Raw genomic sequence first — 15,805 nt, 5'->3', positions numbered from 1 at the left:
TATTCAAGGATTTAATACAAAATATGGACAATAGTCTTGCATTACACAAGTGTTTGCAACTTTTTATTTTTAATGATGGTTCATTTGAATTATCACAAGGTTACAGTTTCATGACTTGTGAAAAGGTAGAAAAATTTAAGAACTGCACATCAGTTTACTCATACACAGTATTTTTTAGAGTAGTTTTTATTTAAATTAGATTCAGATATTTATAACATGATCAGTGGAATAGTAATTAGGACTTTAAAAAATGATAATAATGTAGCTGTTGACTTAAATACTATATTTTAAAACAATGGTTCTCAAACATTTATTTTTCCACTGACAACTTCACTATTGCTGAGAAGGACTCTTAATGATTGCTGATGCTCTTAGTAGACTTCTTAATGATTGCTGAAGCTCTTAGTAGACTTCTTAATGATTGCTGATGCTCTTAGTAGACTTCTTAATGATTGCTGATGCTCTTAGTAGACTTCTTAATGATTGCTGATGCTCTCAGTAGACTTCTTAATGATTGCTGATGCTCTTAGTAGACTTCTTAATGATTGCTGAAGCTCTCATCAGACTTCTTAATGATTGCTGATGCTCTTAGTAGACTTCTTAATGATTGCTGAAGCTCTCATCAGACTTCTTAATGATTGCTGATGCTCTTAGTAGACTTCTTAATGATTGCTGAAGCTCTCATCAGACTTCTGAATTATTGCTGAGGTTCTTGACAGACTACTTAATGATCTTCCATAATGTTAATTGTACCATTAGCTAAAAAATTTAAAACTTTTGGTGTGCCACCTGAATGGAGTTTTTAGACCACCAATTATATACATACTACGGTCTGAGAACCCCTGTTTTCGAAGACATGACAAAAGTTAATGCTAGTAAAAATTTGGTCAGTGACAAATTGATGATTTGGTAATTAGGTCAGTGACAAATTGATTGTTTGATAATTTGGTCAGTGACATTGACTGTTTGATAATTTGGTCAGTGACAGACTGTTTGGTAATCTGGTCAGTAACAAATTTATTGACTCTGGATTTTTTGTCAGTGATAAATTGACTTACTGATAATTTGGCCATTGACTATGGTAATTTGATCATTGACTGAATGGTAATTTGGTCATTGTATGGTAATTTGATCATTGACTGTTTAATAATTTGGTCATTGACTGTATGGTAATTTGATCATTGACTGCTTTCTAATTATGTTATTTGTTAATTTGGTCATTGACTGTTTGGTAATTTGGTCATTGACTGTTTGGTAATTCAGTCATTGACTGTATGGAAATTTGGTCATTGACTGTATGGTAATTTGATCATTGACTTTATGGTAATTTGATCATTGACTTTATGGTAATTTGATCATTGACTTTATGGTAATTTGATCATTGACTGTATGGTAATTTGATCATTGACTGGTTTCTAATTATGTTACAGGATAACCATCCAGATTGAGAGACAGGAGTTTCCAGAACTGCCGTCCACAGAAAGTAGAGAGTCACTGTCTAGATCAGAATTGAGAAGAAATCCTCAAAGCCAGTACATTGCTAACTTTGTGGATATTCATTGGACAATTGTATCCTTTAACAAGATTCATGTTCTTATCAGTGATTGACATTCTGATTGACAGATTCCTTCCACAGACATTGACCACTCTACTTTCATGAAGCACAACCTTAACCCAGACGGGGTCCCTGAGTGGCCTAGTGGTCTAAAGCGCTCTCCGTAACGAATCACTGCCATCTCACCTCCGTCTGCGTGGGTTCAAGTCTCGGATTCAACCAATGTGGGTATATGAGAAAGCTTGCCAGTAGCTTCTTGTGGGTTGCTGTTTCTTTCCATGGGTTTTCCCAGGTTCTGCCTCCACCATTAATACTGTCTGCCATGTATAGCCAAATCGTGTGCTGAAAAATGGCATTAAACCCTACAACAACAAATTAACCCAGACATGAATTTTCCACTTTCACTAGATTCACCTTGGAAACTTTTGATGTAAGACTAACCAAGTATGGAATCCCATGGTTCTCCCACCCATGTGTATAAAAAACTGTCCTTATGTTGTGCTAAACTATTCATCCTTTTAGTGAAGAAACATATTGTACTAGAAAAAATTGGTTGATGCCTTTTGATCTGGATTATTCTCTGATGTTGTTTTCCTTTCTTGTCAATGACGATTCAAATCTGATTATATCTTCTGTCTGTTCACAGTATAAAATGTTACCAGTTTATCATTTGGATTTTTTTGTTTGTTATTGCGGTTAATTGAAAATGTGTTTTGGGGAGGAGTGAGGAGATTCAGACACTAAGCTACTTTAAATTTCATGAATTCTAGGCCTCAATGCGTTATCGTCAGACACTAAGTCAGATAGCTACTTTAAATTTCATGAATTCTAGGCCTCAATGCGTTATCACCAGACACTAAGTCAGGTAGCTACTTTAAATTTCATGAATTCTAGGCCTCAGTGCGTTATCGTCAGACACTAAGTCAGGTAGATACTTTAAATTTCATGAATTCTTGGCCTCAATGCGTTATCGTCAGACACTAAGTCAGATAGCTGCTTTAAATTTCATGAATTCTTGGCCTCAATGCGTTATCGTCAGACACTAAGTCAGATAGCTACTTTAAATTTCATGAATTCTTGGCCTCAATGGATTATCACCAGGCACTAAGTCAGGTAGATACTTTAAATTTCATGAATTCTTGGCCTCAATGGATTATCACCAGGCACTAAGTCAGGTAGATACTTTAAATTTCATGAATTCTAAGCCTCAATGCATTATCACCAGACACTAAGTCAGATAGCTGCCTTAAATTTCATGAATTCTAGGCCTCAATGCGTTATCACCAGACACTAAGGTGGCGCTCTACAGTTTCGTATTTTGCATAGGGTTAGGATTTTAAATAAAAAGAGTTTCCCCAGCTTTCCTAACTGGTTATACTGGCTGTTTAAAAAAGACCTTGTATATCTTAGGTATGATGCAAAGAACCTTTAATTCCCTTTATTTTGGTGTATGATTGATGGGTGTACTATGGGTTATAGAGTATACAGATTGGCCTTACTTCAGATGTGTACCTTTCAAAAAGTGCTAGCTCTACTTGGTCATTTTCACTTCCTGAACTTCAGAGGTAAATTGTAAAAAAAAAAAAGAGCTGATAACTTTTCTTACATTTTATATATTTGGTAATTCATTCATTACACTTTCAGAAGCTTGTATTGTCTAGTCTGGCAAAATTCATTTTCCCTAGTTTAATAGCTGCTATGTATAGTGTACTTTAGACTAATTCAGGCTGATTTTTTTAACAAAAGGGAGCAGTCATTTTAGTTAGCAGTGTGCTTAAATCATCTAAAATTTCCAAAAGTACAATATCCAAAAGAAATATCATCCACATTACATTAATGTAGCATAGAGGTATGCCAACATTCTCTCCATTGTGCATGTTTTAAATGCGAACTACTTCACCTTAAAGATGTCACTCTCTCAAAAGTACATATTAACTGGTGAGCGCCCCCAAGTCAGATAGCTACTTAAATTCATGAATTCTAGGCCTCAATACATTTTCACCAGACACTAAGTCAGGTAGCTACTTTAAATTTCATGAATTCTAGGCCTCAATACATTTTCACCAGACACTAAGTCAGGTAGCTACTTTAAATTTCATGAATTCTAGGCCTCAGTGCATTTTCACCAGACACTAAGTCAGATAGCTACTTTAAATTTCATGAATTCTAGTCCTCAGTGCATTATCACCAGACACTAAGTCAGGTAGCTACTTTAAATTTCATGAATTCTTGGCCTCAATGCATTATCACCAGACACTAGCTGCTTTAAATTTCATGAATTCTAGGCCTCATTGCTTTATCACCAGACACTAAGTCAGATAACTATTTTAAATTTCATGAATTCTAGGCCTCAATGCATTTTCACCAGACGCTAAGTCAGATAGCTGCTTTAAATTTCATGAATTCTAGGCCTCATTGCTTTATCACCAGACACTAAGTCAGATAGCTATTTTAAATTTCATGAATTCTAGGCCTCAATGCATTATCTCCAGACACTAAGTCAGATATCTACTTTAAATTTCATGAATTCTAGGTCTCAATGCATTATCACCAGACACTGAGTCAGATAGCTACTTTAAATTTCATGAATTCTAGGCCTCAATGCATTATCACCAGACACTGAGTCAGATACTTTAAATTTCATGAATTCTAGGCCTCAGTGCATTATCACCAGACACTAAGTCAGAGAGCTACTTTAAATTTCATGAATTCTAGGCCTCAATACATTATCTCCAGACACTAAGTCAGATAGTTGCTTTAAATTTCATGAATTCTAGGCCTCATTGCTTTATCACCAGACACTAAGTCAGATAGCTATTTTAAATTTCATGAATTCTAGGCCTCAATGCATTATCTCCAGACTCTGTCAGATAGCTGCTTCAAATTTCATGAATTCTAGGCCTCAATGCGTTATCACCAGATACTAAGTCAGGTAGCTACTTTAAATTTCATGAATTCTGGGCCTCAGTGCCTTATTATCAGACACTATGTCAGATAGCTACTTTAAATTTCATGAATTCTAGGCCACAATGCATTATCACCAGACACTAAGTCAGATAGCTACTTTAAATTTCATGAATTCTTGGCCTCAATGAATTATCACCAGGCACTAAGTCAGATAGCTACTTTAAATTTCATGAATTCTAGGCCTCAGTGCGTTATCACCAGGCACTAAGTCAGATAGCTATTTTAAATTTCATGAATTCTAGGCCACAATGCATTATCACCAGACACTAAGTCAGATAGCTACTTTAAATTTCATGAATTCTAGGCCTCAATACATTTTCACCAGACACTAAGTCAGATAGCTACTAGTCCTCAGTGCATTATCACCAGACACTAAGTCAGATAGCTACTTTAAATTTCATGAATTCTAGTCCTCAGTGCATTATCACCAGACACTAAGTCAGGTAGCTACTTTAAATTTCATGAATTCTTGGCCTCAATGCGTTATCACCAGACACTAGCTACTTTAAATTTCATGAATTCTAGGCCTCAATGCATTATCACCAGACACTAGCTACTTTAAATTTCATGAATTCTAGGCCACAATGCATTATCACCAGACACTAAGTCAGATAGCTACTTTAAATTTCATGAATTCTAGGCCTCAATGCATTATCTCCAGACTCTGTCAGATAGCTGCTTTAAATTTCATGAATTCTAGGCCTCAATGCATTATCACCAGACACTAAGTCAGATAGCTACTTTAAATTTCATGAATTCTAGGCCTCAATGCATTATCTCCAGACTCTGTCAGATAGCTGCTTTAAATTTCATGAATTCTAGGCCTCAATACATTTTCACCAGACACTAAGTCAGGTAGCTACTTTAAATTTCATGAATTCTAGGTCTCAATGCATTATCACCAGACACTGAGTCAGATAGCTACTTTAAATTTCATGAATTCTAGGCCTCAATGCATTATCACCAGGCACTAAGTCAGATAGCTATTTTAAATTTCAAGCATTCTAGCCCTCAATGCATTATCACCAGACACTAAGTCAGATAACTATTTTAAATTTCATGAATTCTAGGCCTCAATGCATTATCACCAGACACTAAGTCAGATACTTTAAATTTCATGAATTCTAGTCCTCATTGCTTTATCACCAGACACTAAGTCAGATAACTATTTTAAATTTCATGAATTCTAGGCCTCATTGCATTATCACCAAACACTAATTCAGGTAGCTACTTTAAATTTCATGAATTCTTGGCCTCAGTATATTATCACCCATCATTATCCTTGTTTTTTTTTTCCACAAAAGTTAATTTAATATAAAACAAAATAGTTGTATTGTACTACCCCAGTCGCAAATCAAATATCAGAGTTGGGAATATGTACAAAACAACATGTCACCATAAATGTTGGACTGGGCATTTAAAACCTGTCTTTAAGTGTCCTATCGGTAGCAAAGTGTACTTTTTCCAAGCACAGAGATGTGATCATACTTTTTGTTAATAGGTAGCCATTCTGGAATTTTAAATAGAAACTTAGGACCATTAATGCAGTCCTTCTATAAGTCCCAAATACTGCAGTCCTTCTCTAAGTCCCAAATAGCTGAAAGTAATTATGTGATCAACATACTTTACTGCGTACCGACAGTTGAGATGATTTTATTTTGCTTCAAAACTATTTACTGTTTTTGGTTGTTTTAGATTTTAAATATGCATGTAAATAAGTTTGTTGTATTATTGCTTTACTGTCCTTGTGAATGTTTGGTTGATAAAACCAAAAACCTCCAAAGTTGCAACTTCTGTAAATCACCTTTTTTGATTTGTCAAATGTCTACTGTCTGATCTGTCACATATATCCAGTATCATCAGTATGGTTTGTCACATGTATACATTATCATCAGTATGGTTTGTCACGTGTATACAGTATCATCAGTATGATCTGTCACATGTATCCAGTATCATCAGTATGATCTGTTACATTTATATAGTACCATCAGTATGATTTGTCACATGTATACAGTATCATCAAAATGATTTTTCCCACGTATACAGTATCATCAAAATGATTTGTCACATGTATACAGTATCATCAGTATGATCTGTCACATGTATACAGTATCATCAGTATGGTTTGTCACATGTATACAGTATCATCTGTATGATCTGTCACATTTATACAGTACCATCTGTATGATTTGTCACATGTATACAGTATCATTTGTATGATCTGTCACATGTATACAGTATCATCAGTATGATCTGTCACATGTATCCAGTATCATCAGTATGATCTGTTACATTTATATAGTACCATCAGTATGATTTGTCACATGTATACAGTATCATCAATATGATTTTTCCCATGTATACAGTATCATCAAAATGATTTGTCACATGTATACAGTATCATCAGTATGATCTGTCACATGTATACAGTTCCATCAGTTTGATCTGTCACATGTATACAGTACCATCAGTATGATCTGTCACATGTATACAGTACCATCAGTATGATCTGTCACATGTATACAGTACCATCAGTATGATCTGTCACATGTATACAGTATCATCAAAATGATCTGTCACATGTATACAGTATCATCAGAATGATTTGTCACATGTATACAGTATCATCTGAATGATTTGTCACATGTATACAGTTTCATCAGTATGATTTGTCACATGTATCCAGTATCATCGGTATGATCTGTCACATGTATACAGTACCATTGGTATGATCTGTCACATGTATACAGTACCGTCAGTAGGATCTGTCACGGGGCCCAGAGTGGCCGAGTGGTCTAAAGTGCTCTCCATTATGAATCACTGCCTTCTCACCTCTCTGCATGGGTTTGAGTCTTGGATTCAGCCAATGTGGTTATTTGAGAAAACTTGCCAGTAGCTAATCATGGGTTGGTGGTTCTTCACGGAGTTTTCCCGGGTCCTCCACCATTAATACTGGCCACCATGTATAGTCTATCATGTGCTGAAAAATGGAATTAAACCCTACCACAATAGCAATAACAATGATCTGTTACATGTATACAGTACCATCAGTATGATCTGTCACATGTATACAGTATCAGTGTGATCTGTCACATGTATACCGTATTATCAGTATGATTTGTCACATGTATAGATTATCTTTGGTATGATCTGTCATGTGTATGCAGTATTATCAGTGATTTTTTATGCAATCCTACTGCTTCCTGAAATAGATTAAATGTGGCACTATGTGATTGTTGCCATGCGATTCATACAGTATTATCTAATCAAGAAAGTTACCAAGCCCTGACTAATGAAGAAGATAAATGAAATCTTGATAATTAATTCAAATAAAGTCCTATCTTCCTTGACTGTATTAGCAATCTTTGAATGTCCGTGGCAAAGCTGTGATAGATCACCTGGTGTGGACACAAGAGCAGATCAACAGGATGCGGGCCTCACCTCTTATTTGGGGTAAGGATTAAAGTAATAATTTTGCATAATTTATGAGGAGGTAAAGATAATTTAATTGCAATGTAGTATTTCTCAGTTGTCAAATTAAATTGTTTTTATTTGGTTACTTGAATGTCTTTCTTGGATATTGAGTTACTTGAATGTCTTTCTTGGATATTGAGTTAGTTGAATGTCTTTCTTGGATATTGAGTTAGTTGAATGTCTTTCTTGGATATTTAGTTAGTTGAATTTAAATGTTAGGCTCTTTAATTAAATATTGATTGTTGAGTTTTGTCACTGGTCAATATCCATTGTAAGAGGTCATGTTTTGTCACTGGTCAGTATCCATTATAAGAGGTCATGTTTTGTCACTGGTCAGTATCCATTGTAAGAGGTCATGTTTTGTCACTGGTCAGTATCCATTGTAAGAGGTCATGTTTTGTCACTGGTCAGTATCCATTGTAAGAGGTCATGTTTTTGTCACTGGTCAGTATCCATTGTAAGAGGTCATGTTTGATTTATGGTCAGTATCCATTATAAGAGGTCATATTTGATTTATGGCTAGTATCCATTGTAAGAGGTCATGTTTTGTCACTGGTCAGTATCCATTATAAGAGGTCATGTTTTGTCACTGGTCAGTATCCATTGTAAGAGGTCATGTTTTGTTACTGGTCAGTATCCATTGTAAGACGTCATGTTTTGTCACTGGTCAGAGTATCCTTTGTAAGAGGTCATGTTTTGTCACTGGTCAGTATCCATTGTAAGAGGTCATGTTTTTGCCACTGGTCAGTATCCATTGTAAGAGGTCATGTTTGATTTATGGTCAGTATCCATTATAAGAGGTCATATTTGATTTATGGCTAGTATCCATTGTAAGAGGTCATGTTTTGTCACTGGTCAGTATCCATTATAAGAGGTCATGTTTTATCACTGGTCAGTATCCATTGTAAGAGGTCATGTTTTGTCACTGGTCAGTATCCATTGTAAGAGGAGGTCATGTATTTATGGTCAGTATCCATTATAAGAGGTCATGTTTGATTTATGGTCAGTATCCATTGTAAGAGGTCATGTTTTGTCACTGGTCAGTATCTATTATAAGAGGTCATGTTTGATTTATGGTCAGTATCGATTATAAGAGGTCTTGTTTTGTCACTGGTCAGTATCCATTAAAAGAAGTTATGTTTGATTTATGGCCAATATCCATGGTAAGAGGTTATGTTTGATTTATCCCAGCATGCAAAATCTGGCCCCAGATTTACTCTAAGTAAAGTGATATACAGTTAGTTGTCACAACATTTGTATTACTTTGAGCTGAAATGGAACTTAAGTTTCTAGTTTTAGGTGATACTTAAAATTCAACCAATCAGATCATTGGGTTCTTACCATAAACTTAAGTCCAGACTTCTTGTTTTAGGTGATACTTAAAATTCAACCAATCAGATCATTGGGTTCTTACCATAAACTTAAGTCCAGACTTCTTGTTTTAGGTGATACTTAAAATTCAACCAATCAGATCATTGGGTTCTTACCATAAACTTAAGTCCAGACTTCTTGTTTTAGGTGATACTTAAAATTCAACCAATCAGATCATTGGGTTCTTACCATAAACTTAAGTCTAGACTTCTAGTTTTAGGTGATACTTAAAATTCAACCAATCAGATCATTGGGTTCTTACCATAAATTTAAGTCCAGACTTCTAGTTTTAGGTGATACTTAAAATTCAACCAATCAGATCATTGGGTTCTTACCATAAATTTAAGTCCAGACTTCTAGTTTTAGGTGATGCTTAAAATTCAACCAATCAGATCATTGGGTTCTTACCATAAATTTAAGTCCAGACTTCTAGTTTTAGGTGATGCTTAAAATTCAACCAATCAGATCATTGGGTTCTTACCATAAATTTAAGTCCAGACTTCTAGTTTTAGGTGATGCTTAAAATTCAACCAATCAGATCATTGGGTTCTTACCATAAATTTAAGTCCAGACTTCTAGTTTTAGGTGATGCTTAAAATTCAACCAATCAGATCATTGGGTTCTTACCATAAACTTAAGTCCAGACTTCTAGTTTTAGGTGATACTTAAAATTCAACCAATCAGATCATTGGGTTCTTACCATAAACTTAAGTCCAGACTTCTAGTTTTAGGTGATACTTAAAATTCAACCAATCAGATCATTGGGTTCTTACCATAAATTTAAGTCTAGACCTCTCGTTTTAGGTGATACTTAAAATTCAACCAATCAGATCATTGGGTTCTTACCATAAATTTAAGTCTAGACTTCTAGTTTTAGGTGATACTTAAAATTCAACCAATCAGATCATTGGGTTCTTACCTTAAATTTAAGTCTAGACTTTTAGTTTTAGGTGATACGTAAAATTCAACCAATCAGATCATTGGGTTCTTACCTTAAATTTAAGTCTAGACTTCTGTTGTGAAGAACAGTCCAAGTTTTACAAACATATTTCTTCAAATCAAGTCAAGACTTAAAAAGTTTGATTGTCTGAAATTTAATTCTAACTTAAAATTGACCACTGTATTAGGTACTCAAGTTTAAGTCAATTCTTAAGCTCTCTTGGTTCAAATTCATGCTGATCAATGAGAAATTGCTCTTCCATATCATGTGCTTAAATTCCTCAGTCATGATTTCTACACCCTTTTCAACAACTGTCTTTAAATTGTGATTTCTACACCCTTTTCAACAACTTTATTTAAGTTATGATTTCTACACCCTTTTCAACAACTTTAAGTTACGATTTCTACACCCTTTTCAATGGATATCTTTAAGGTATGATTTATATGCCCTCTTCAACAACTTTTTGTTATGATTTCTACACCCTTTTCAACAACTGTCTTTTTGTTATGATTTCTACAACCTTTTCAACAAATGTCTTTTTGTTATGATTTCTACAGCCTTTTCAACAACTGTCTTTAAGTTATGATTTCTATGCCCTCTTCAACAACTGTCTTTTTGTTATGATTTCTACACCCATTTCAACAACTGTCTTTAAGTTGTATTTCTACACCCATTTCAACAACTGTTTTTAAGTTGTATTTCTACACACATTTCAACAACTGTCTTTAAGTTATGATTTATACAACCTTTTCAACAACTGTCTTTAAGTTATGATTTCTATGCCCTCTTCAACAACTGTCTTTAAGCTATGATTTCTACACCCATTTCAACAACTGTCTTTAAGTTATGATTTCTTCACTCTTTTGTATAACAGTCTCTAGAAGCATCGGGACTAGTTTTGATGGCCATATTGTTGTTTATCTAAGTCCTGGAAGAAGTTTCAGGAATATTATTGACAGAATCCTTATTTCTGTTGCAGATGTCAGGTTGAATGGGCAGCTTTATTCACCACTGCGGATAGGAAGTGAAGAGTTTCAAGTTGGTGAGATTGTGGCACTCCATGTGGAGATTAATGCCAAAGCAAGTGAGTACTGTATGACCTAAATGCTAATTAAAACAGATGGGAGGGTAGTAATGGTGTTGGGGGGTAGTAATGGTGTTGGTTATTTGAGCATGATCAAAAAATTTATTTGTTTGCAAAGTCTTTTGCACAGTATATGTAGGTATGTCTGTCTGAGCATTCATTTGCAATAGGTATATAATTGGTTAACCATTGCATGTGCAGTTTATACAGGTGGCAATTTATACAGGTGAACTCTTTCAGTGTTTTTAATTTAATATGGTGTATTTAATATAACCATCAGCAAACCTATGATATCTGAAATCATAAGGAAAAATATCACATAATTTGGCATTCTAGTTATTTGTTTGATTTAGCACAGACTAATACATTTTATATGGTAAGATTTGTTACATGGGATATTTTGTATGGTGTGATTTGTTACTGGTGATATTTTGTATGGTATGATTTGTTCTGGGTGATATTTTGAACAAAAAGAACATGTTGCAAGTGTTGTCATAATAAAACACATGTTGGGGTAAAAGTGGAAATGGAATGAAACAAGAATTATTTCAGTTATGATTGTGTATGTATTCTACCAATTCAACAACTTACTTGTCATGAAATTTAACCTGATGGACAGATGGTTTGAATTCAAAACAGTATACATGTATAACTAAAGATTTCACAGATGTATATATATGGAAACATATATTTAAGTTTTTGTTAGTCTTATGGATGCATTATATGAATTATTAAGATTTTGTAAATTTCTCCTAAAACAAAAGAATTTAGTAAGAATTGAAGTCTACATTGGAAGTTTATACAGGAAGTCTACATTGGAAGTCTATACAGTAAGTCTACTTTGGAAGTCTACATTGGAAAAGATATTTAAGGAGATATTTTATCAATCCGAGAAATAAATATAGTCCTTATTAGATAAACACCACGAATCCTAGCAGCAGGGGGGCGAATCGGACATTTTGTCCAATCGTTATTTTGCTTAATTATTACTTTCTACACTCAGCGGATCCGGTGTAGTCAGCGCTGGTAAAAAAAAAACAACGTCGGTCCATCTTACACGATGGTGACGTCATTTGGTTTAATTAATACGTTCTGCACTCAGCGATCCCAGCGTCGTCAGCGTCCGGTAAACACAGCGACGACCGCGTCGATGTCATTTATCCCCCTGCTGCTATGATCTTACAAATAGAGTAACCACTAACTCCTCCTCTTGTAGGTCAATTAGGTTATTTGACTGATCGGTAACTCTAAAATTAATTCTCGTTAAAAACCGATCATGGCATCGCATATAGACCGGATTAATCGGACTCTCAACGATTAAGAATCCGGGAGGGGCCGTTGGTGAAAATGAATAAAGGATATACCCCTGTTGAGCTTGATTTGATTGCTTGGTATCTACCTGGTAACTCCCTTCGATAGCATCACACACTAGATTGATTGCTATCACCGATGCGATATTTACGTTGTATGGGGCAATATGCCTACCACCATCTCCGTTATCGTGTCTGAGGATATAAGTTGATGGACCGAGAAAATCATTAAGAGACTTTCTTAGTTCTGGCGCGTTGTATCCTGAAAACTTGAAATCGGGTAAATCGGCTTCTGTGATATTATACTCGGTTAGGAATTTTTGTTTATTACCATCGCTGTTATCGGATATTATTTTAACTAATCGTTCATTGATATATTCCATGTCTGATATAAGTTGATTTAACATCTCAACGTGTTTTCGTGCTTTTGTTTTCCGTAGTTGTTCTAGTTGCAATTGGTAATTACGATTAATATCGCTAAAAAAACTATTGATATCATCTAAAATAATTGTTAATATGACTTGCGATTCAGGAGTTTCTTTATACGGAAAATACCACTGCATGATATTCCTGTTATGAAATAAAAACCTACTGGGTAATAACGTGCTTTTCATAATAGACAAATCATCCAGATAACTGGGATTAATCTCATGATACGATTGCGCATTCGTGTGCAAATACGCGGGGATTTCATTAGGTGGATTCTTAGGCCAACCTAGTATGGTTCTTATTGAACTGTTATAAATATCAACCATATACCCCGGTGTGCTTATTTCAATCGTTGACGATAACGTCGGTTCATGAACCGTAATAGCGATTTTTGATTCTTTTCCTGTGATCGATTTTATCCTGCGTTGAAATTCTTTATTGATTTGTTCTACTTGGTATGACCCAGTTGGTATTGTAACCTCATTCCAGTCTGGGGTCCCATCGGTTTTATTTGTCCATGCAAAAACTAGCGAGTTATTAGGTTGTTGTCCGTTAAATGCTTCCGCTCGGATATTAGGCCAACTGTGATATATTCGCAATTTTACCAGCGCTATTTCCTTTACTGGAATCGGAGAAGGGAAGTTTACACTGAATTCTGGCTTCGTTGACGTTATCGATATCATATTTGTTTGTACCGGAGTGGTGTTCTCCGCGATCCGTTGAAGCAATTGAAACCCTTTGGGGTTCAGCGACATTATTATTATTCGTCGTTTCTATTGTTTAATTTCAACACCGAATATTAACAACCTGCTTGTTTTAAGCCCATTGAAGTTGTTTCAGCCACGTGGTTTCCAGCTTCCAGTTGAAAAATCCTCGATTTTTGACATCGCGGAGTCATACAACTGGACCATCGTGGAGAATTCAGCATCGGATATAAACGAATTATCTATCGCCAACGAGATCAACTTGGATAATTTCGAGTACGCGTCGGATACTATTTGATGTTTTACTGTATACTCGTTGAGTTTTTTTTGAGAACACGATGATATCTTTCTAGTGATTGCGTTGGCGACTCCAGCAATTGTTGTCGCCGCGGAGATAGCAATTGAAACAGCGATCGGGGCTATCATGGTCACTGTGGATAAAATAACACCGGTACCGGCTACTATACCCGACACCGAGTACACGACCGCGTCGATGGTGGTTATTTTTCGGCGGTATTTTTTTATTTTTACACGGTATTGTTCGGAAAGCGTTTTCAAATTCGCGGAGAATTCTTTTACGGTATTGAATCGATATTGATGTGACGTCGGTGATACCTCTGATTCAATTACCTTGGTGGTCATTTTTATTTTAAAAGAGCTAGTGTTTTTAATTACTTAGATCCGCTACAAATTCCACATACCATTTAATGTTTGCCCTAAATAGACTGCTATCAACGGCTTTAATTATAAACCGTTCGGTTGCATTCTTGTCAATGATTGTTGATATTGTATTGTTAAACCCGGATGAACTCGACGATGATATATTAAACTGCATCGCTGAAATCAATGTCAATCGATAAATGCCCTTAACAATTGCGGTGATATTTACTGTATCATTCGTAGGAGTCCAATCGAATGATTCATGCTGAATCGTGTATACTATGTTGATGGTTTTTTCATGAGGGATTTTTATTTTTGTCATTTCCGGTAGTTTGTTTTTAATCGCTGCAATATCATATTTAATTACTCCTATTTCATAATAATTTATGGTTATACTCTTTTTGTTCGCTGCAACATCAGTTTTGATTGTTCCTATTTCCAGTGTATGCGCGTCTACACTCTTTTTGTTCACTGCAATATCAGTTTTGATTGTTCCTATTTCCAGTGTATGCGCGTCTACATTATTTATGATCGCTGTAACATCAAATTTGATTGTTCCTATTTCCCGTGTATGCACGTATAACCCCTCTTTGTTCGTTTCAACATCAGTTTTGATTGTTCCTATTTCCTGTCCATACGCAGTGATATCATTTATAGTTATTGTAATTTCTTCCGGTCTGGTATTTTTTTAACCAAAGAATTTATCAATGGTGTTATCAGCCCTGTTAAAATTTTTTCGTAACGTGTAAAATTGGCCCGACAGCGTTGTAAACTCCGAAATAGTATTTTTTAACAAATTCGACACGGATATATAATTGTTGTCAAGTGTACTTATTTTTCCATTTATCGTCAAGATGGATTCACCTGATTTAAGTCGTCCGTCGCCGGTATACAGCGCGATAGTGTCCTCGGAGGCATCATTATTTCGTGTTAAAACGTCATTCAGCGACACATTACTGGATTTCAGTTTACCCTGGCGGTCTTGAAATACAACTATTTCGCCCGGGTCAACACTGGTTAAATTCAACGTATCAGCGATTTCATCCTCGATTAGTTTTTTTATGTCATCGGTGGCGAGCGTTTCCGTGGGTTTTTTCAGAGTCGAAATCGGTCGTCCCCAGATATCAATCATTATTATTGTAAAAAAAAAACAGCGTTTCTAATTAACCCGCCGGGCCTCTACGACCCCACTAGTGTATTCGTTTACAACCACATGAGGTGGTTTTCGCGATGATGAAATCGCCGCGAGTACGTTCAATACCTCACGGCCGCATATCGGTGGGTCACTTAATTGTTGTGTTGGCAGCGTGG

At 35.5% G+C, this 15,805-nt stretch overlaps 1 protein-coding gene across 1 annotated transcript in view; it reads left to right on the top strand.

The window, feature by feature from the left end:
• Positions 1 to 15,805, top strand: part of LOC149791122 (trafficking protein particle complex subunit 9-like) — a 225,865-nt gene that overhangs the window by 188,070 nt on the left and 21,990 nt on the right. Inside the window, exons 20-22 of the mRNA XM_089973044.1 lie at positions 1,431 to 1,569; positions 7,882 to 7,975; positions 11,287 to 11,391. Of these exons, the coding sequence (XP_089829170.1) occupies positions 1,431 to 1,569; positions 7,882 to 7,975; positions 11,287 to 11,391 (338 nt within the window). The remainder of the gene's footprint in view (positions 1 to 1,430; positions 1,570 to 7,881; positions 7,976 to 11,286; positions 11,392 to 15,805) is intronic.

The sequence above is a fragment of the Sinohyriopsis cumingii genome, chromosome 10 (genome assembly GCF_028554795.1).
Source record: "Sinohyriopsis cumingii isolate HCF-2022 chromosome 10, ASM2855479v2, whole genome shotgun sequence".
Lineage (NCBI taxonomy): Eukaryota > Metazoa > Mollusca > Bivalvia > Unionida > Unionidae > Sinohyriopsis > Sinohyriopsis cumingii.
Note: the sequence above shows the minus strand (reverse complement) of the source record. Positions and strands in the feature narration are given on the sequence as shown.